Source organism: Equus asinus, chromosome 20, assembly GCF_041296235.1.
Source record: "Equus asinus isolate D_3611 breed Donkey chromosome 20, EquAss-T2T_v2, whole genome shotgun sequence".
Classification (NCBI taxonomy): Eukaryota; Metazoa; Chordata; class Mammalia; order Perissodactyla; family Equidae; genus Equus; species Equus asinus.
Window position 1 is genome coordinate 95,614,990 of NC_091809.1, and position 21,604 is coordinate 95,636,593.

General features: G+C 44.5%; 2 protein-coding genes across 7 annotated transcripts in view; one reads left to right on the forward strand and one right to left on the reverse strand.

The window, feature by feature from the left end:
- USP47 (ubiquitin specific peptidase 47) overlaps window positions 1–11,919 on the forward strand; it is a 111,472-nt gene extending 99,553 nt beyond the window's left edge. For all 3 annotated transcript variants that reach the window (XM_070491122.1, XM_044751617.2, XM_044751615.2), the window contains 8 exons: window positions 3,660–3,835; window positions 4,187–4,267; window positions 5,610–5,725; window positions 6,091–6,209; window positions 8,465–8,595; window positions 10,226–10,273; window positions 10,365–10,495; window positions 11,346–11,919. In XM_070491122.1, the coding sequence (XP_070347223.1) occupies window positions 3,660–3,835; window positions 4,187–4,267; window positions 5,610–5,725; window positions 6,091–6,209; window positions 8,465–8,595; window positions 10,226–10,273; window positions 10,365–10,495; window positions 11,346–11,520 (977 nt within the window). In that variant the 3' untranslated portion in view covers window positions 11,521–11,919. The remainder of the gene's footprint in view (window positions 1–3,659; window positions 3,836–4,186; window positions 4,268–5,609; window positions 5,726–6,090; window positions 6,210–8,464; window positions 8,596–10,225; window positions 10,274–10,364; window positions 10,496–11,345) is intronic.
- A 7,249-nt stretch (window positions 11,920–19,168) lies between these two features.
- DKK3 (dickkopf WNT signaling pathway inhibitor 3) overlaps window positions 19,169–21,604 on the reverse strand; it is a 39,311-nt gene continuing 36,875 nt past the window's right edge. For all 4 annotated transcript variants that reach the window (XM_044752425.2, XM_044752424.2, XM_070491123.1 and 1 more), the window contains exon 8: window positions 19,169–20,756. In XM_044752425.2, coding sequence (XP_044608360.1) covers window positions 20,537–20,756 — 220 coding nt within the window. In that variant the 3' untranslated portion in view covers window positions 19,169–20,536. The remainder of the gene's footprint in view (window positions 20,757–21,604) is intronic.

The following is a 21,604-nucleotide window of genomic DNA, read 5'->3' on the forward strand; positions in this document are numbered from 1 at the left end:
CCTGAATGTATGCTAGGTGCCAGGCCCTCTGTGGCTATTAGAAGTAGAGATGACTGGGATGCAGCCTTGTGGTTCATCCAGTGGGGAGAAGGCGCACAATCAACCACAAATGCTATGATGCTTATACTCTCAAAATTTTGTCTTTTAAAAGGAAGTGGTAGAAATTATGAAATCAGTAGTAAAAATACGTAAATTTGTGTTTTAACTATCCAGGTCCAAGTAAAGCTGGAATCATGTGACAGCTACACATATATCTTGCAGAAACTCAAGTGGGAAAATGTGGATTGGTGGGCTTAAATGGAGACACAGAAACTCTATTATAATCATACTTTCAATTTCTATGGAGTTCTTACCTGACAGGGCTCATTAACTTACATTATCTCATTTAGTTCTCAACAGCTGTGTGAAATTAATGTTGATAGACACTTTTTACTGATAAAGAAACTGGCTCAAACAGCTTAAATAATTTGCCTTGAGGTCACACTGTTGTGATCAAGCTCAGGCATTCTGATTGTAAGCCTGGTATGTACTCCCCCACCCCATAAGTGCTGTCTTGTTCGTTCCTTACTTTCCTCAGTCCTAGGAAAGGAAAAGTAGCCAGGAGCTACTCTGCTTTCTCACCATCCTCACCCATTCAGGGGCGTTGGAGAAATTAAAAGTAGCTCCTCTTTAGGAAAAGGTTAGAAATTTCTTTTAAGTGGTTGATTTTAGAATCATGCGCTGAAAATTTGACTGCATGATAGTCTCAACCTTAAGAATTCAGTGGGGATGCTTAGAATTATAGTCTGAAGAGTCTCGTTTCCATCTTAGAATGGTTAATGACATCTTTAAAAAGGAGACTGCTGGCCATTTTAACCTTTTTGGAAATTTATAGCGGGCTAATTTACTAGCATTCATTGAAATGGTAAACATGGTGATGAAGAGAAACCGTTTACTACAATTTAGTTAGGCTTACACAAGGCTTGTTGGGAAAGAAAAAGTGAAAACCCTGGAAAATGCCTTTTCATGTTTAGAAAACTGGCTTAGAGATAGAGGAGCAAGGATGGTGGCCAGCAGCCGGGTGTCTGAGGGGTCTGTGCTAGGGCTGGCTCGTCACAGTCCTCAGTGATCTGAGAGCAGGTGCCTGCGACATGTGGGTGACGAGTCCTAATACAGTCTTCAAAGGGATGACATGGCAAGGTCTAATAACAAAGAATTTGATGTCTGAAGAGTAACATTCTGTGCACAGTATAGGCGATTCATTTAGGGACTAACCAAACTACACTTAAAGTAATGGTCTTTAAGCCGTTAGAATCCAGGAATTGTTTCAGGGAGTAATTATAGACCTTCCTCTGAAAATACTCTTCCAGTGTGACCGACTTGTGGTCTGCAGCCCCTTGGGTATAAACAGGAAGGTCAAGGTAATAAAAATGGTAGTGCTTTTGCACTGAAATCTCTTTATACAGTTTTGGTTACCACCTCATCCCAGAAATATATAAAAGGAAAGAAGAAGAAAAACCCTAAAGATATTTTGAGGTTGCACTGTAAAGAGACTGAACTCTTCAGTTTGAAGAGGTAGATAGGAAAAATGGTACAATGGTAAGCTCTAAAACTATAAAATAATTATAGCCAACCAGTTAAGCTGACACTTTTTGCCAGGGCTGTATTAGGCGTTTTACATGTGTTGATCCAAAAACACATTATGAGGTGTAAATACTGTTTTTTCCGTTTACTAATAGAGGTAATTGAAGTACAGAGAAGTTAAGAAGTCAGAGTTACTAGTCTAGTGTACCCGGAGCAGCCAGGAATTCATTCAGGCCAGGCCGTCCAGCTCCGGAACCACTCGGTCCTAATCACCATGTTGAGCTAAATCAATAAGCAAACCCGTTTGTGTCTTCCTGTGGTAGAACGTTACTACGAGTTGTGAGAGAGACCAAAATGGCAGTAATAGCTCGCATTTGAGTAGCACTTCAGAATTTTGTTGTAACAATCAGTGGGACTAGTGTAATGAGCCCATGAGAGACCTGAGGCCCAGGGGGGCTGGATGACGCCCTGCAGCCGCTTCTCAGACTGAAGCGGCAAAACAGATCCAGCCACAGACTTCGGATTTCTAATCAAGTAATTCTTTCATTATACCCTTCCCTCAAGAAATTCAGTACCTTGACAGATGACGTAAATAAAGACCTGTTTGCCAAAAGCTGGATGATTAATACTTAGGGGCACTCCTTAAAGCTTAGAAATGGACATTTTAAACAAATTAAAAGAAATGCTGCCTCAAAAGGTATATATAATAGTAAAATTTATTACCCTGTTTATATTTTCTTCTGATTGGTACTTGTCACATTTTCTGTAGTGAACCTGTGTCTTATAATCAGGAAAACAGTAAATGAACATTAATTTATTTGAAAAAATCCACCCAGAAAAATTCATCAACCTAAGAGTTGGGATGACCTGAGAACATAAAGCACGAGCGTCTTAGGGTCATATCCCTGACTTTTGGTGTAACATTCACAGCAAACCAAGGCTAACCCTAGAGAGAGCCTTAGGGCTGCAGAGGGGCCCGGCCTGAGGCGGCGTGGCAGCTCGCATATCCGCACTGCCTATTGCAAGAGCAAGAAAAATGAGTAAAGTTTTTGCTCTTTACTAGAATAGGAAGACCAGAGTAAATAGATATATTCCAGAAGTATGCTCATGAGCGGCTTAGAAAATAAAGGACAAAAGATTAAAATAGAAGCATTAGAAAAAATTAAGCTCATTAAAGATAATCCTATTACAATGCCAAGAGCTTAAATTGAAGCTTGAAGGAGATGGAAACTTCTGATCCATTTAGACACTGTTCCTATTACAGTCCAACCACGTGATAAAACAGACATCTTCACGTGCTAGTATTGACATTTTTTTCCTAGTAGAAATCCCAGAACTGGATAGACTAACAGTTTTTGAGGCAATTAGCATATATCTGGCACTGAGCTAAAAGCATGGTAAATATCTTACCTCACTGAATTCACACTGCAGTACTGCGGGGGGTGCTATTATTACGTCCGTTTTTCAAATGAACAGGTAGAGGTCTAGAAGCTGGGGACTTGCTCTGGGGCTCATAGCCAGTCAGGAAGCAGAAGAGGCACGGCCAGAGTCCAGTGGAACTAGACTGTGTGTATTTGAAAAGGATTCTTAGAAGTTTCGCTTTGAACTCAGCAGTCAAATAAAGAAATAAGCACTGCAGGGCCGGCCCGGTGGCGCAGCGGTTAAGTGCGCATGTTCTGCTTCTCGGCAGCCCAGGGTTCGCTGGTTCAGATCCTAGATGCAAACATGGCATGGCTTGGCATGCCATGCTGTGGCAGGCATCCCACATATAAAGTAGAGGAAGATGGGCACGGATGTTAGCTCAGGGCCAGTCTTCCTCAGCGAAAAGAGGAGGATTGGTAGCAGTTAGCTCAGGGCTAGTCTTCCTTAAAAAAAAAAAAACAAAAAAACACTGCACTGTCAGCACATGTGCAGCCGGCAGATCATCCCTATCCTATAGTCAGTGTCTGTTTCTGTCCATTCAGTGTTGGATATGAGTAACTGAAAAGGGGTGCTTTTTCCTGCGTACAGTGTGATAAGTATATGATCTGTTCTCTTCATGCTCAGAGGTCGTCTTACACCTTTTTGTTTCTGTTTTGTTTTGGTTTTGTGCTTAGGGTTGATGGTGCACGTTGATAAGAGAATTACTCTGGCCGCTTTCAAACAACACTTAGAGCCCTTTGTTGGAGTTTTGTCCTCTCACTTCAAGGTCTTTCGAGTGTATGCCAGCAATCAAGAGTTTGAGAGTGTCCGCCTGAATGAGACCCTGTCGTCATTTTCAGATGACAATAAGGTTGATTACAATAATTTTGAATAATTAGAGTCTGTTTTAAATGATAGATTTGAGAACATCTTGCACTACTTCCAAGTAAGGTGAAATAGACACCCTAAAAGGGTCCTTTTTCTTTGATGTTTAGCAGTTATTTGGCTTTTTTTGTTGTTTTTCTTCATCTAACAAACATTGAAGTGTTAACTATGTGTCAGTTACTGCTCTAGGTGCTGGGAGTCAGAGGTAAAAGATAGACCTGTTCTCAAAGAGCCATAATCTAGAGAATTTTGGAAAACAAACTAAAGATGGGGTGAGGATGGGTTGTTTATTCTGCTGCGACAGACCATCTGAAAAACAAATGTTTTTAATTTCTAGATTACGATTAGACTGGGGAGAGCACTTAAGAAAGGAGAGTACCGAGTTAAAGTGTACCAGCTTCTAGTCAATGAGCAAGAGGTACGTGAGACTCTTAGCACGGTAAGGTCTCTCTTGGTCGTCATTAAAAACATACAGTGCAGAGGTTTATTACTAGTCATTTCTTTCTCTTTCTCCAAAGCAGGGTCGGCACACTTTTTCTAGGAAATCTGTTAGTTGTGCAGGCCACACTGCTTCTGTTGCAACTACTCAGTTCTGACATTGTAGCACAAAAGCAGGCGCAGACAGTACAGGAACCAATGGGGAGTGGCCATGTCTCACAAAAATTTGTTTACAAAACAGGCAGTGGATACAGGTGGGCCTCGGGCCGTTTTTTTGTCATTGCCCTGCTCTAAAGTGTTGCTACAAATTCTGAAGTGAGGCAGTAATTTCCTGCCTTTAAAGGGGTTTGCTGGTGTTGGTTTTCTGGGAATGATTGTGTAGTGCTGCACGGGGAGAGTGAGTGCGCCCCGCATTCAGAGCATCATGGCGATAGTCCACAGACGTTTATCCAGTGTTGACCACGTGCTCCAACTGCTTGCCAGTATTCGCTCCTTTAATCCTCATCAGTTAACTGTGAGATAAGAACTATTTATTATTCCCATTTTATAGATAGAGAAATTGAGGCACAGAGAAGTTGAGTAATTTGCTCAAGGTCATACAACTTGTAAATGGTGGATTAAGGATCTAAACAGGCCATGTGTTTTGGCAATAATAAGTAAAATATCTTAGTTCTTGTGATATACAAGGCTGTGGCAAATACCCAGGAGAATAAGGCAGAGACCCAGTTTTCAGGATGTTTGTAACATCTTATTGAGGACCTAGACAAATGTGAAAACCACATAGCAAATAAGGGGAGACGTTTTTCATAAAACGTTTTCATTCAAATTCAACAAATATTTATAAGGCACCCAGCCTCTCTCTTACATGTGATCCACTGCAGTTATTTTGACTGATATGTTTCTTCTAAGTTTGGGGCTTGTGGGGACTGTGTCTCTTTTGAGACAAATCATGAATGTATTTGGAGAATTAGTCTGCATTTCCCTCATTTTAGTCCATAAAAGTGATTCTTTTTTCTTTCAAAATTGTGATCATTTTATTATAAGAAGGGAAATATGAATGTGTTATTTTATTTAGTCTTCACAATGACTCTGTGAGAAGACACTGTCCCCAGTTTACAGATGGGAAAATTCAGGCACAGAAATATGAAGCAAACTTGCCCAAGATAGCAAAGTTAAGTAGTAGAGCCAAGATCTGAACCTAGGAAGGAGATAGGCCCCTAAACTCAGGCCCCTGTCAGACTACAAAGTGTAAATAAAATGTCTTATTAATCCTTATTTTAAAGTTTAATTCAGGCTCTGATTGTTTATGTTTGTATTCCCAGCCATGCAAGTTTCTGCTCGATGCTGTGTTTGCTAAAGGAATGACTGTACGGCAATCAAAAGAGGAATTAATTCCTCAACTCAGGGAGCAATGTGGCTTAGAGCTCAGCATTGACAGGTAGAGTACAAATTACAGTGCCGCCAGCAGCTTGAAGAAAGACTGTGGGCGGCTGACAAGGATTGGTGTGATTTTCTAAAACCAGAAGGATTAAAAATTCCTGTACTGTTCAGAATTTTAGTACTGCAGAGTACTTTAATAGAACTAAGCAAAAATATTAGACTTTGTTTGAACTTCCTCTGTAGGATACTAAATGTGAAGTCTTGGGAGCATTTCACTATATTTTCTCCAAAGTTTAATGAACTAACCATTTGACTTTTGTATTTGAGCGTACTTCATTTTTTCTTGATGTCAGATTCGTGTAATTTTATTAAAGTTAAGAATTTCGAATTAAAGTAGTTTTAAATGTCTTATCACATTTGTAGGTTTCGTCTAAGGAAAAAAACATGGAAGAATCCTGGCACTGTCTTTTTGGATTATCATATCTATGAAGAAGATATTAATATTTCCAGCAACTGGGAGGTTTTCCTTGAAGTTCTTGATGGTATTAATCAATATTTTTGTGGAGAAATATCAGTTAGAAATGCTCTAAAACTAATAGAAGCCTATAATTTTTTATCAAATCATGAGTTTCTTCTATCTTTTCTCTGGGTCCCATTTGCCTTTTAAATATTTCTTCTTTTCTGTAATTTTGAGAAGATTAATTCCTCCTTACAGAGAATTTGCAATTTCAAGTTGTATTTTTAGTACTTTTTACAGGAAATTCTGCTAATATTTTCTTAGCTATGTTTGTTATTTACTTTTTTTTTCATTATGGCTTATTTTATTTTGAGGATGTGGTACTGATAACTTATCAGCGATTTCGAAAACAATGACTATATTAATTTCCCTAGGCTGCCACAGCAAAGTACCACAAGCTGAGTGGCTTAACCAACAGAAATTTATTTTCTCTCAGTTTTGGAGGCTAGAAGTCTGAGATCAGGTTGTTGGCAGGCTTGGTTCCTTCTGAGGGCTGCCAGAGAGAATTTGCTCTCCTAGCTTCTGGTGGGTTGTGGGCAGTCTTGGTGTTCCTTGGCTGGTAGATGCGTCATCCTGATCTCTGCCTTCATCTTCACATGATGTTCTCTCTGTAGGCTTGTCTGTCTGTGTCCAAACTTCCTCATATTATAAGGACACTAGTCATATTGGATTAAGGCCCACCCAAGTGACCTCATGTTAACTTGATTCTCACTGTGACGACCCTATTTCCAAATGAGGTCACATTCTGAGGTCCTGGGGGTGAGGACTTGAACATGTCTTTGGGGAGACACAACTCAACTCCTAACAGTGACCTAGAAGAGCACTCGTGTCTATCATGCCTCTGGTTTTAATGATGAACTTGGTACATTTAAAATACTGTTTTCTGGAGGAAGTTGTAGGGGAAGAAATGGCTTTGGGGAGATCGTATCAAGGGAAGCAACTAGTTCTGTATTTTTTTGTGACTTACTATTGCTTAGAAAGATTTTGATTTTCCTTCTTTTTCCACTGAATAAAAGGTCATAAGTCCTGGATATTTTTGTATAAGATTATGATAGTTTTCAGAAAGTTCAATAATACCAACACCTCACCTATTTTAGGTTGTTTCAGATCTAATTTGATTTAAATTTTGGTGGTTGAATTTCTGATTAATTGACAAGTTAACTAGAGAAACAAGGAACAACCAGGACATGTCTACCATGGTGTATAGGCAGGTGCTCCAGATTAGAATTCCTTCTCTGAGTGTCTGGGGCCTTAGAGAAGAATGACTGTCTGGGTAAGCCAGGAAGACATCAAGAAGGACATAGAAGTCACATAGGAAGGATGGAGTATGTATTAGCAGAGATGGATTAGCCAGAAAATGTTACTGGATGGTGGGCACCTGCATCAGCATCCTTTCAGTATAGTCATGCACCACATAACAGTGTTGGGTCAATGACAGACCACATATATGATGGTGGTCCCATGAGATTAGTACCATATAGCCTAGGTGTGTAGTAGGCTATACCATCTAGGTTTGTGTAAGTGCACTCTATGATGTTCGCACAACAACAAAATCGTCCGACAACACATTTCTCAGAAGTATCCCCATCATTAAGCGATGCTTGACTGTATGTGTTTTAGCTGAGTGAGAAATGAGTCATGTGATTAAATCCAAGAAACATTTATGACCTGTAATTTACCACACACTGCTAATCTCTGGTGCCACAGAAATGAATGAGAACCAGTGATTGCCCTCCAGATGCACACACTCTATGGGAGAACCAGAACTGCACACCCGTAATTCCAAAATGATAGCTGCTAAGGACCACGTCAGTACAGTTTGCTCGTGTGGACACCAGAGGGAAAGGTGACAGCTGAACAGGGTTTGCAGGATCAGTCAGTTTGGGAGTAAATGAAAAGAGAAGGATTAATGAGAGCTTGAGTGAAAAAAGAAGGCGAAGTGAAGATGATTGATTATGATTGGATTGGGGGGTGGTAGCCAACAGAGAAGCAGAGATTGGAGATCCAGAGGAGAGAGCAGGTGGCAGAGCAGAGTCCGGCAAGAGTCAGGAGGGAGTGGAGTTAGGAGCCCTGATGGAAGGAGGGCTTGCAAAAGTGCTAATTATCTTTTGAGACCAGACGGAAGAGAGCAAATATTTCCTTCTCAAAAACTCCTTGGGATAATGCCCAGTTTTTAAGAATAACACTTAAACCTTTTTGTTTAGTCATGCAATACAGGAAAAGTCAAATTTTGAACCTCTAGAGAAAATAGAATGATGGCCTAATCTTGCATATTCCTAGGGGTGGAGAAGATGAAATCCATGTCACAGCTTGCAGTCTTGTCCAGACGGTGGAGGCCTTCAGAGATGAAGCTGGATCCCTTCCAGGAGGTCGTGTTGGAGAGCAGCAGTGTTGATGAGTTGCGAGAGAAGGTAAATTCCTTTTACACAAGTAAGCTAATACACGTTTTTCCCTGTGCTGCATAAGAGAGAGCCTAGGAAGCGAGTGCCAAACACTGATGTGGCATCCTTTCTTTCTTTGTCTCTGCCACACCTTGTGTCACCCACTCATCGTTTCTTCAGGCTCCTGATGCTTTGAAAAATTACATTGGCTTCTGTCCATCCAGGAGTGGACCCTCACTTTCTGTTACTTGGATCAGCTTTGTCCTAAGTAGTTAGCATTAGTTAGAAATTACTAAAGTAACTTGCTGTATGTATTAAAAAAACCAAATGAGATAGAATTCAAAAAGGAACTGAAATGAAGGGCTCTTTTGCATATTGCATTTTAAAGGTGGGAATTTTAAGGATCTCTTGGGAAAAGGGGAATTATTCATAAGCAGTACTAGAACTGCTAGTTGGCATTTGGGAAAAAAATTTATTTCCTCACATCAAACACAAAAATAATTTCTAAATGTATTAAATTTATATAAAAAATACAGTAAAATGATAAATGTACTAGATGAAAATATTTTTATAATCCCAGAAAGGAAAAGATATTTGTAAGTGTAATACTAGGTAGAAGTTAAAAAAGAAGAGAAAGACCCACATAAAAGTTAAATCTTCTGCACAGTGCCCCCCGCCCCCAAATTTTTTTAAACAACCCATAAACAAAGGTAAAATCCAAGAAAGGGAAAAAAATATATGCAACATGATGTCTATAATATATAAGGAGCTACTACATTAATAAGAAAAAGGTGAACAATCTAATGTTAAAATAGGCAAAGAACATGAATAGACAAATCACAGAACAAGGAATACACATTAAAAGAGTAATAGCATTTTTCACCTCAAATTGGTGAAGATTTAGAAATTCAAAAAATACCTAGAGAGGCTGGCCCCGTGGCCTAGTGATTAAGTTCAGCACACTCCGCCTCAGCAGCCCAGGATCCGTTCCTGGGCGTGGACCTACCCCACTTGGTGCAACCCACATACAAATAGAGGAAGATTGGCACAGATGTCAGCTCAGGGACAATATTCCTCAGCAAAGGAAAAAAGAAAAAGACCTTGAGACATCAAGTTTTGGGGTAAACAGACAATATCATACACCTGTGATAAGTGGTTAAATTGATATAATTTTTTTAGGGTTCAGTTTGGCATCGTTTATCAGCATTTCAGATGTGCAGTTCCACACGTAAGAATTCAGTCTGAAGAAATATTTGCAGAAATATGAAAGGATATTCTTGAAGGTATATAGTATAGCATTGTAACTAGGAAAATTAAAAACAGGCTCATTATCCATCAAGAGGAAATAAAATGATCTATTGTTCAGCTATTGAAGAGAATGGCTATATACAATTATTGTATGGAGATAGTTCATAAGTATAATTTTACGTATTTTGGAAATGTGTGTATATAGTTTATATACGCATAGGAAAGGTCTGGAAGGAATATACTAAGTTGATATTTCTGGGACATGGCATTCTGCTTTTTTTTCTAATTTTTTATATCAAAGATATAACTGAAAAAATGAAGCTATTTCTATGTTCGTGGGATAAAAGGAAAATAACTTTTCTAAGCAAATTTAGTTTTGAAATGAACTCTTATAAAATGTTTCCTTTTCCAGCTTTCTGAAATCAGTGGAATTCCTTTGGAAGATATTGAATTTGTCAAGGTAAGTCCCTGAGAATGCCTGCATCTGGAGACTAGAGCTCCATAAACGTGGCCAAGGGCGCAGTTTTCTCATTCCTTTGTCTCTTCCTTAGGGTAGAGGAACTTTCCCCTGCGACATTTCTGTCCTCGACATTCACCAGGACTTGGACTGGAACCCTAAAGTCTCTACCCTGAACGTCTGGCCTCTTTACATCTGTGATGATGGTGCCGTCATATTTTATAGGTACCGCTCAGTGTTTTTGTTATTTCTAGTGATGGGACATTTTTGTTATGCCTAAATATCTTGTTTTCCATAAATACCTTTATACTGTGTTGTGACATAGAGTGGCTCTGACCAGCAGCTGCGCAAGAGCCACACATTACATTGTGAAATTTTCTAGAAGTCACATTTTAAAAAGTAAAAAGAAACAGGTGAAATTGGTTTTAATAAAATATTTTTAACCCAGTATATCCAAAATGTTAACATTATAACATGTAATCGATATAAAAAATCATTTATGAGATATTTTATATTCTGTTTCTTGCAGTAAGTATTAGAAATACTGTGTGAATGTTACACTTCCGGCACATCTCGATTTGAATGAGGCATGTCTCAAGTGTTTAATAGGCACATGTGGCTAGTGGCCTCTGTATTGGACAACACAGATATAGAGGGAAAAGAATATCCTTTGGAGCTGGCAGATACGGGTTCAGATCTAGCTTTGTTATTTACCTGGCTCCTCATCTGTAAAATGGTGACAATGATGTGAGCCTTGCAGGATTTTATGAGAATTAGTGCTATTGCATTAAAAAATACTGGCACGGTGCCTGTTATAAATAGATGTTCCATAAGTAGCTATTGTTAGACTAACAATAATGTGGAAATTATTCTATGCCATTTTTAGAAGTGAGTGCTATGTTAATAGAATAAACACATTAGAAGTCTAGGACATCTTAGTATATGGGATTATTTGACTTCACTCATGACAGTAAGATTTCATTTTCTCACCGAGGAGCATTGTAACACTGAAGCATAAATTAATAGAGGCAAATGGCTATACTGGTCTAATATGTCATCAATATTTTAAATGTAGGGATAAAACAGAAGAATTAATGGAGTTGACGGATGAGCAAAGAAACGAACTGATGAAAAAAGAAAGCAGTCGACTCCAGAAGACCGGACATCGTGTAACATACTCACCTCGGAAAGAGAAAGCACTAAAAATATATCTGGATGGAGCACCAAATAAAGATCTGGCTCAAGACTGACTCTGCTAGTGGAGCATTTTCCCTGGGGGAGTTGCGGTTTTAATTAGACGGTTCTCTGCTACTGTGTAGTGCCGTGATGGCCGGACATGGTCAGGGGTCACCCCGTGACACCAGCACTGATTGGACTGCCCTTCACCAATCAGAAGCTCAGTGCCCAATGGGCCACTGTTTTGACTTGGAATCATGTTGTGCACTATAGTCGATGTACTGTAAAGTGAAAAGGGATGTGCAAAAAAATAAAAACAAAAACAAAAAGCAAAACTTGCTACTAGAAAAGGGGAAAGGGGAATGAGTAAACTTCTTTTATTGCGGACAAATGTGCACATAGCCGCTAGTAAAACTAGCCTCAAACAGGATGCTCATAGCTTAATAATAAAAGCTGTGCAAAGGCCATGAATGAATGAATTTTCTGTTTATTTCACTGATACACACATTACCTCATTGACAATTCGGAAGTAAATGCAACGTGTGTTGACTCTTGGAAAGCAGCAAAAGTAGGAGCTGAAAAAAGAAATTCTTAGAACCAGCCGTAACCCAGTAAAGAATTGTGAAGTTGTGTTTTGTTTTGTTTCATTTTTTGCAGAGTATGAAGAACATTATTCTGGAACATCAAAACACTTCCCTTAGACGGCTCCCAGCAGGTGGCAGCTCACATTGCTGCAATATTGTAATTATAAGTGATTGTACTTAAGTTATGGATGTGGAGAATACATTTCACTCGTTCATTCAGCATGTAAATAAAATTGATCCTATTGAGGTATCATAAGTGCAGTTCAGCTATTTCCCACGGCTGTTCTTTTCACATATCATTCGTGACTGACACGTGAGTCCACTGAGAAGTAGCGCAGTCCGTGTGAGTGTCATCCGCAGTGAGGCTCCTCAGTGCTGGTCCCATACGATTGTATTTGCCCTTGTTAATGAGGTGGTTCTGTTCAGCAGCTTCAAGTTTTTTTCTTTTTGTACATTTGTTTTTGAAGATTTACTTCAAGTTTGAATCTTCTAGAACCCTTGTAAGTCCCACTTTAATTTTTGGAGTTGATTTGTAGTTACATGTAGTTTAACTTTGGGGAAAGGTCTTCACATCGTGTTGAATAAACTTGGTGGTAAGTCAGGTCGTGGCACAGGCTGACGCAGTCAACATGATTTCATTGCAAAATCTATCAGAATCGGCAAGTTTTTGCTTTGCTGAATATGACTATTCAATGAACACAATTCTACGTAAATTTTGAAAATGCCATCTAATTTATAAAAATCAATAAAAAGGTTTTGGTAAAACTTTTTCATGCCAGATGCTGTTTACAACAATGAACACGCCAATAAAACATTTGTTCATTCTGTTGTGTTATTTTAGTCATTAAACTCTGTGGATGAAGACTCTGGGTTAAGAATAGACTTGTTTTCTTTAAATATAACATTTTGTAACGTGTATTAAATTATTTCTATGATAAGGTATGTTTACAGTAAAGTTCTCATAAGAGATGTTAATATTTAACTTTGGAGGATCCTGTCAATATTTCAAAATCAGATTTTTACCCAGATGTAATTAGAAAATAGTATTAGCAGATGTTGGCTCTGCAGTTTGAATATAATGATTGAGAATTCCATAATATCTTAAAAGTCTCTGGGAATCCATAAGAAAAAAATCTTTTCTAAGGTATTTTTCTGGCTTTCATTCCCTGTAAACTGTGGCATTCTGCTAAATTCGAAGTGCTGTTCTGAGTTTGCATCAGTGGGCTTGGTGGTGTCCTCAGAGGAAAAGAGCGTTTGTGGGAATTGCCTTTCGGATCGTTGGGTTTTCTGATGTAGCATGACAGCTCTTTGGTTCCATACAGGCCTGCTTACTTGGAAAATAGGGGTTAATAAATCGGGTTTCTGCTTTCAAGGACTGATTGTGTGTGGAGCAGAGGAGGCCGATTTGTAAACCAAATGGGGCTTGGTTTGGTTTTGTGTTCCTCTAGGAGTAAATAGTAAAATTCTTCTCACACCTGCTCCTCCTCCTGTGCCTTCAGCCCAGTTTTTGTTTTGCATTTGCTGCTGCTAATTGCAGGCATATTACAGATAACAAGAGTAAAGAAAATATTTCATTATAGAAAAGAAAAATTTAAAGCTTCTAGCTTTTCAGTGCCTCAAAGAGTGAAACCCAGTGTTGCACTTTAATGATTTCCGTAAAGGGGGTAGTGAACTTTTCAAACTGGATTTGTGGCGAGGGGAACAGAAACGGGTGTGAGGGCGGTGCGTGCGGACCCGCCTCCCGCGGACGCAGAGAGCCAGGGGCGCCTGGCAGCCGGAGGCAGAGCGCGAACGCTGTGCATCGAGGGCAGCGCGGCCGCTGACCGCTCGTCCGCTCAGTCTCCTGAGGCTGGGGCGGGCCACGGGCAAGGGACTGGGACCCTGGTCCCCATGGCTCACGCCAAGGTTTGGAGGAGCCTTCACCCTGGGGCGGATGGGTTTGTGACGACCGGGCACGCCCCAGGAGCACCAAGTACAGGTTTCCTCCGCTCTCCGACAGTTCGCTCTACGCCACTTCGCTTTTACAAAAGGCCTACGTTAGTACCTGTTTTCACGGACCGAAAGAAATCCGAGGAGGATTTTTGCTTTTAAAAGTGCAAGTCGCTTTCAGCATTTGTCGCGCGGCGAGCCGCGTGGCACCGCCCCGCTGCGGCCCGGGAGCCACGCTCAGCGCCTCCGCGTGAGCCGCCGCGGCTGGGAGCGGCTGTGCTCCTCGCGGGTTATTTTGCAGGTTATTTTGTGGACCTGAGGATGCTCAAAAGTTTTTCCCATATAAATTAGTGATCATTGGCGCTTCGCTTTATGCCGTTTCGGCTTAGGAAAGGTTTCATAGGAACGCTCTGCCTTCGGATAGCTGGAGAAACCTGTACCTGCGTAGCTGAGGCGGGTGCTGAAGGCGAGTGTGTGTTCCGGCCTAAGGGGCAACGGCTACCGGTTCAGGACCGGGCCGTGTTTAGCTGGTCTGCACAGAAGATTGCTAGTTGAAGGTGCTCGAACTAAGGAAGTGTCAGTCAGGGATAGTAGACGGGATGAGAGAAAAATAGTGAGTGAAGGAGCCCTCACTAGAGTGTGTGGTGATCTCTTGGAATGGAAAGTACTGTAAAGTTCTGAGAAAATGGGGTGAACGTGTGCCACAGCTAGAAGATAGCCAAGCAGCTGCTGGTTGCCAGGCTGCAGTGTTAGGAGCCATATTGTGGCCCATCTCTAGGCCAGGAGAGGAGGAGAGAGCCACAGACCTACAATGTGGTCTAAGCTACACGAGGCGCCGCCTCACAGCATTGCAGTGTTGTTACTGACCCTGGAAGTGACCTGTGAATGTATGGAATACAATAAAGTCTTTTATTCTGGCTCTCTCGCTAGTATTTCCTTTTCAATTGGCTACTGTAATTCTCCCTCTGAATTTTGTCCCTTTGCTGAGCGTCAAAACCCTAACCAACTCTTTCGCACTTGTGACTTGCAAATTGTAGTCTAAAGTATATGGAATAGAAGATAATCTGAATTAGCAAATTTTGTGTTTGCTAAATAAAACTATTCCATCTAAACAATTCTGTGTAATTTTTGAAAAACGGCAACATTTTGGTCACTAGCAGTCAAAAGCCTTATAAGGCCATGAATCCTTAAATGCAAAATTGTACATACGTACAGTTTTCTAGGGGGCCAGTAAAATGTTTTCTATCAGGTTTGCCCAGGAGTTCACGGCCCGAACAAAGCTTGCGGCCACCTAGGCTTAGTGCACAGGAAATCAAGATGCTGCTTCAGGGTCGTCCGCGTTGCCGGGGGCGGGCTGTGATCGTCTGGTTAGATGGAGTGTGAACTTCCAAACTTGGCTTTCAGAAGCTCTCAAGAGTACTTGACAAAAGAGTGCGTTAAAGCTTGGGCGACTGTTCAGAAAAGAAGGCAGCCATCCCTAGGGGCCGAGCCGGGCCGCCAGAAAAGCAGGGGGAGGAATGCTCCGCCCCTTCCGGGGACAGCAGCCCGCCTCCCCGTCACCAGGTAACGGTACAGGACAGCGGGTCTTCTGACTGGGCAGAGCCCGAGGATTCCCCAGGCCGGGAGTGATTAGTGGACCCTATGGCCTTGCCTGAAAGGTGGGGACCAGGCTCCCCCTCTGCTTTCTTTGCTCCCAGCCTGCCCCTTCCCCCAGGACAGAGGGCCCACTTAGTTTCCAGCTTCTTTTAGAATGCTTAAGCAACCTGTTCAATGGAGCATCAACTTGTCGAGAGAGAAATACACAGGGGTTCTATTTTTCCAGTTACTGTGCCACCCGTGTTCTGTCGAACCCGGTTTCGGGCTCTTATCAAGTTCTAAGTGCAGTCCTGTAACTTTCAAGTCACTTTGCATTATGAAAACAGTCTGATCTTGTTAAAGTTTCAGGTATTTGATTCAGACCCCCACCCCCACCCCCACCCCAGGGCCCACTAGACGCGCTGCTCTCAGGAGACGGAAGCGGGTGTGGTCAGTGCTCCCATCGCCCGCCTCTTCCTGCACTGGCTCTGCGCGCAGCGGGCGAGGCGAGGAGGAGGGGGAGACGTCCCCTCGCGTGCGCAGCGTCCTGATGGGCATGGTGACAGTACTGTCCCCTCCACTGGGCACTGTTAACTCTTGCAGACTTGAAGGCGGATGCCCTGCGGGTCCCACCAGGCAGGAACTCACCTCCAAGCAGACGTGTCAATAGCTCCCATACAAATTTTATGAGCGTTTCTCCGAAAAGCTCCCCCCATCCAGGTTTTAGGCAGAGGAATAAGTCTAACTTCCCCTCCCTCGTGGGAGGTCGGAAAGAGGAATAACCTGTTTTCCAAAGGCTGCAATCTCCCTAAAAGGGATTTCTCACCTCCTCTCTAGTCTTTATATAGGGCAAGTGTCGCTGCTGCTGCTGAAGTGGCACCTCTGGCAAGCCCTGTCCGAGGGTGCCCAGCCCCACAGCGGCTGGCCTCTTAGAAACCCAGTCTAGCTTTGAAAAAGCAATCTCAAGTAATCCAGTTGCATGAACTATCTGGAGGGGGTACACAGACGCCGGAATACTGGAGGCCCCTTCCCTCGACCCACCTCTCCCCTCACACCCAGCAGGCCGCTGCTGCCTCTTCAACCTCCGTCCTTCCGCCCGCAGCCCTTCTCCTGTCGGTGTCAAAGGCCCAAAGAACCAGGCTGGTGAGGCCGGAGAAGCCAGACACCTGGAGCGAAAGAGAGGGCGCAGGGACTGATCAGGAAGAGGGGAAGCTGGGAAAAGTCGGCAGCACCCGTTTGCGCCCCATCGCGCTGCTCTTCCTGTTGGCTCTGAGGCCGTGGGGGTGGACGGGCCACTCGTCTGTGCGGAAGGTCGGGAACAGACTCACAGCTGCCCCACCCGCCCAGACGCTTCGTTTGCTAATCTTGCTTTTCCAGAGTTGTACACTGCGGGTGGGGAAGCCGGTGGGCTGGGACTGATAAGGCTGTATTTTGTTCCCCTTTGGGCTACTGTTCGTCATGCAAGTATCTCCTCTATCAGGAATGCCACTGGCTTCAAATGACGAAAAGACTGACAGCAACTTTATAAGAATGTTGGTGGTCTACTTAAAACGGAGTCCAGACATGGCTGATGGCAGGATGGCTCAATGTCATCGAGGACTCGGAGTCTTACCTTTCCGTGACAGGCAGAATAATGGCCCCTGAAAGATGTCGGCAGCCTAAACCCCGGACCCTGTGAACATTTACCGTGCACGGCAAAAGGGACTGCAGATGTGATTAAGGTAAAGGACTTTGACGTGGGAAGTTTATTCTGGATTATCTAGGTGAGCCCAATCTAATCCCATGAGTCCTTAAAAGTGGAAAACCTTTCCCAGCCGCAGGAACCAGAGAGAGGGCACCCAGAGAGGACCAGACCTGCCATGGCCAGCGTTGAAGACGAAAGAGCCAGGAGCCAAGGAGTGGAGCGCGCCCTCTAGAGGCTAAAAAGGGCGAGGGAATGGCTTCTTCCCCAGAGCCTCCGTAGAAGGCCGACCTGCTGATGCGCCTGGATCTCGATCACATGACCGCAAGATGGCTGCCCCAGCGCCAACCGGCGCATCCTAAACGCCTGTGCTGTGCTCAGAGGCAGGCAACCAGCAAAGAGGGCGGAGGGCAGGGGTCTTCTTCATGTATCCTTTTTCCCTTTTGTCACTCAGGGAAAAAAATCCTTCTCAGAAACTCTCTGGCAGCCTTCCCCTTGCATTTCCTGGGCCAGAACTGGGCTGCGGGGCCATCCCAGCTGCAAGGGGGGCTGGCTTTTCCAGGCTCTGGTGGTGGGACAAGGGCAAGGAAAGAGGGTTGGGAACGGCTGTCGGGTAGCTGAAACGACAGCGTCCACCAAGGCTTCCTTGGCAGGAGCTCTGGATCCCAGAGAGAGGCAGACAGTAAAATTCAAGTACCAACCTCCACCTGCCCGGTACCACAGGCCATTAGAATATACACCAGCCACTCCATTGGATTTCAGCCAAGGATTTGGCAAAGCCTCTCATGTTCTTACATTTTTGTGGCTATGACAACAACGTGGAGCAAGATAATAGACCCACTTGTAAGCTCCATGAGGGAGGGACCTAGTTCCATCTCATTTTCACTGGCTCCCTGGCACCTAATACAGGGCCTGGCATATAGTGGGTGCTCAATAAATTTTCTGAATGAACTAATTTTCAGCCTCTTCTCCAAACACTTGCTCAGATTTACCTTGCCTTCCAGCCACTGTGTATTACTTGCAGTTTCCCCTCCATACCATCCCTCCTTCCTGGCTCCCTCCCTCTGCCCATGGCCCAGAATGCCCTTTCCTATTCCTTCTGGCCTCCTGATACACTCCTGGCATCTTCGGGAGCCAACTGTCCCAAGCCACGTGCCCCTCTGAGGCTCCACGACACTGTGTTCTGATGTCGGGCTGACTGCTTTTGTTGGTGCTGGGTTCGCTGCATCTCCCTCGGTAGGCTTCAATGTCTCAGGGTAGGGACGCTCTCTGGGTCACCTTGGCACCCCCAGAGCATATCACAGCACCTGGTTCTGAGCGGGCTCTCAGGAAGTAGCTGCTGAAAAATAAGGATGTCGAGTGGGCAGGATGGGTTTTGACATTGACTAGAGAACGGCTCTGTATCTGATCTTAAGATGCTCAGTGTAGCCTGGGCATACTCTACCAGACACTGTTTTTGTCTGACTTCCAGCTCCATCTCTTAACCTTTTCAAGCCTCCATTACTTCCTCTATTAAATGAAGAAAATCCTCATGGATTCAAGGAAGATGAATTGAGTTAATATAGGTAGGCTGTCTGGTCGGTGCCTGCCACCCAGCTGACCTGAATATAAAGTAGCTTTATTATTACAGTCCCTGGAGCTCTTGCTGTGTTATGGCCCAGAACTGCATTAATTAAAGAGGGTTCCCAAGGAAAGGGCCATAGACACCCATTTTCTCTTTCAGGAGACCGATGCACTGACACTCTTAAGACTAATTCCATCCCCAAATGGTTAACCTTTCTAAATATTTTGATGCTAAAAGAGATGTGCTTCCGTTGTCTGGAAAATTTACTTATAAGGAAGGGATTTTTTTTTTTTGACAATGCAGGTCATTCTATTTTACGTTTTCTGGCTAAAAGTGTTTTACATTTATTCAAAGTCAAAAGAAAAAAAAGAAGTCCAAAAACTATGAAAGAGTAGTTACAGTGATTTATGCTTGATTTCTAAATGCAACATATGTGTTTATACATAATTTAAAACCCAAAGAAAGCATGCTTATACAATCGTGTGCAATTTTAAAATTTAATAACTCTGGATGAATACATGATGGAAATGGTCCATGGCACCTGAAAATATCATTTGTGGGACAGCATGCAGCCAGCGCTGAGTTTGGATATTACAACCGTATTTCATAGGGCCTCACTTGTTTGATTTCCTCCATGTGGACGATAATGGTCCTCAGTTGCTAGTAAGCGATTTTGCAAATTTCGTTTACCATCCTGGCCCGACAATTACCTAAGTATGTTTCTGGCAACTTAACTTATGTATCATGCTCCATCGCGTACCTTCAGAGTTACTAATGTAACTAACTGCCAGAGGGGACGGTGTCAGTATCATTTGTCTCCACTAGAACGATGACCGCCCCCACACTGGGGAGAACGCTGCTATTTCTAACGGTACAAGTTTAGTCTTACAGGGATGAGTGAACTAGTTTGACCATAATTCCAGATGTGCCTCAAAAAAAGAAAAATCTCATCCTTCCTCCTTTTAGGGGGTACTTTTGGTGGCACTGAGGCTGGTGGGGAGCCCTGGGCTTGGCGTCACACCTGGGTGAAATCCTGCTCTGGTCTTTACTAGCTGTGTGACTTGGGCAAGCAACTTGACATCTCTGAGCCTCCGAGATCCGGACGGACGGGGAACAATGTGCCCTTCGCGGCTGTGGTGAGGGCATGACCCAATCACAGATATAAAACCGCTGCCCCGGCGCAGAGGTAGGAGCGGAGTAAAACTGCTGGAAGGATGCATGCAGGGAACACGCAGCGAGCACAACGTGTCAGCCGCAGCAGCAGAAGGCACAGCTTGCCCAGGCAGCGGGCAGGACTGCATGAAAAATGCATCTGTCGCATTTTCGCCAGGTTTCTGTGAGCAAAGCAGGGCACTCTTCTCCACAAGTGTAAGAGTCAACATTTCCCCAAAACCCACCACGGGGAAATTCTGTATCCTTTTCCATCCCCTCCCCTCCAACAGTTCTTGAGGCGATATAGAACAAAATGCAACGTGCCATCTGCCAGCCAGCAGAGGCAGAGTGGCCGATGATTCGGACCAGTTTAGCAGTTCTGTTCCGCCGTCAGCCTCCCGCCCCCAGCCCTTCCCAGGCCCCAGAAGTGGGATGCGTGCTGTAGAGTCTCGGGGAGCTGGACAGGGGTGCAGGATCTCGTTGTGTTTCAAGCCAGAGGGTGAGGCACTGGGAAGAGACCATGGAAAAGCCCACACCTAGAGGACACAGCTGGGGAAATAAATTAGCTACTTCTATTGCACGTCTACCCGCTGCACAGGCAGGGGCTAAATCTCTTCTCCCTCCAGCAGCTCAGAGGCGGCCCCGGGCTCCCCGAGAGCCATCTCCACCGACAGGCTCCTCTCCAGGTTCTCCAGCTCCCGGCGCACCTCCTCCATGAGGCCACCGGCCTCGGACTCGCCGGGGGCCTCTCTGGCCACCAGGTTCTCTGCATCCCCGTCGCGGCTCCCAATGAAGGCCGGCTTGCACACGTACACCAGGCTGTGGCTGGGGAGAGATGGGGCTGTGGCTCAGCCGAGGGCCATGTCTCCACTCGGGGCACATGTCTCCCCTGGGGGCACAGCCGGGATCTCAAGGTGGGGGAGCCTGGGCGTGAGGCCAGGCCTGGAACAGAGGCAGCGCCCTTTGTCTGTGGGTCTGTGGGTCTCACCTTCACAAACCTCCCCTAACACCTCTTCAAAGGAGTCTTCACCTCGTGTCAACATCTTACCTTGAAGACTGCTGCGGGAGGGTCACCTTTGGAGAAGGGGCTCGAGGGGTGGCTCCCCCACCACGAGCTGCAGGTCTGTCTCCCTGCCGCTGACTCTCCGGGGCTCCGCATCCCAGGGGCAGGCCCTGAGGATGGGGCTCTGAGAGCTCACAGCCCCGGGTGCCCCTCTCCGAGCCTCTGCCCACCCAGGGCCTCGGGGCAGGAGCAGCTGTGGACGGTGGGGGGCCTCCCGGCCTGACTGCTGCGCCCATGGGAGCCGTGGGCCCGTGGGGCAGGGAGGGGAGTTCTGTCTGCCCTGCCACTCTGGATTCTGCTGGGTGAAAAGATGGCTAGCGGCTGCTGAGACATCCAGCGAGATGTGCACTGGGAAAGGCCAGGCGCAGCCCTGACGCCTCACACTCCCTTGGCAGCCCCTGCACCGTGGGTGGTGCCCCCACCTCGGTGGCCGGCTCTCCGGGTCTGATGGCGCGGCTCCTTCTCAGCTTGCCCTTCACTGCGATGGGCTGGCCTTGCTCCTCGGAGCTCCTCACCTCTCCCTACACACCCTGTCCCCTGGTCATCCACTCCGGGGCTCCAGCCACCCTCTAGATGAGCCCCGACTCTGCACCCTCTGGCCACACCTCCT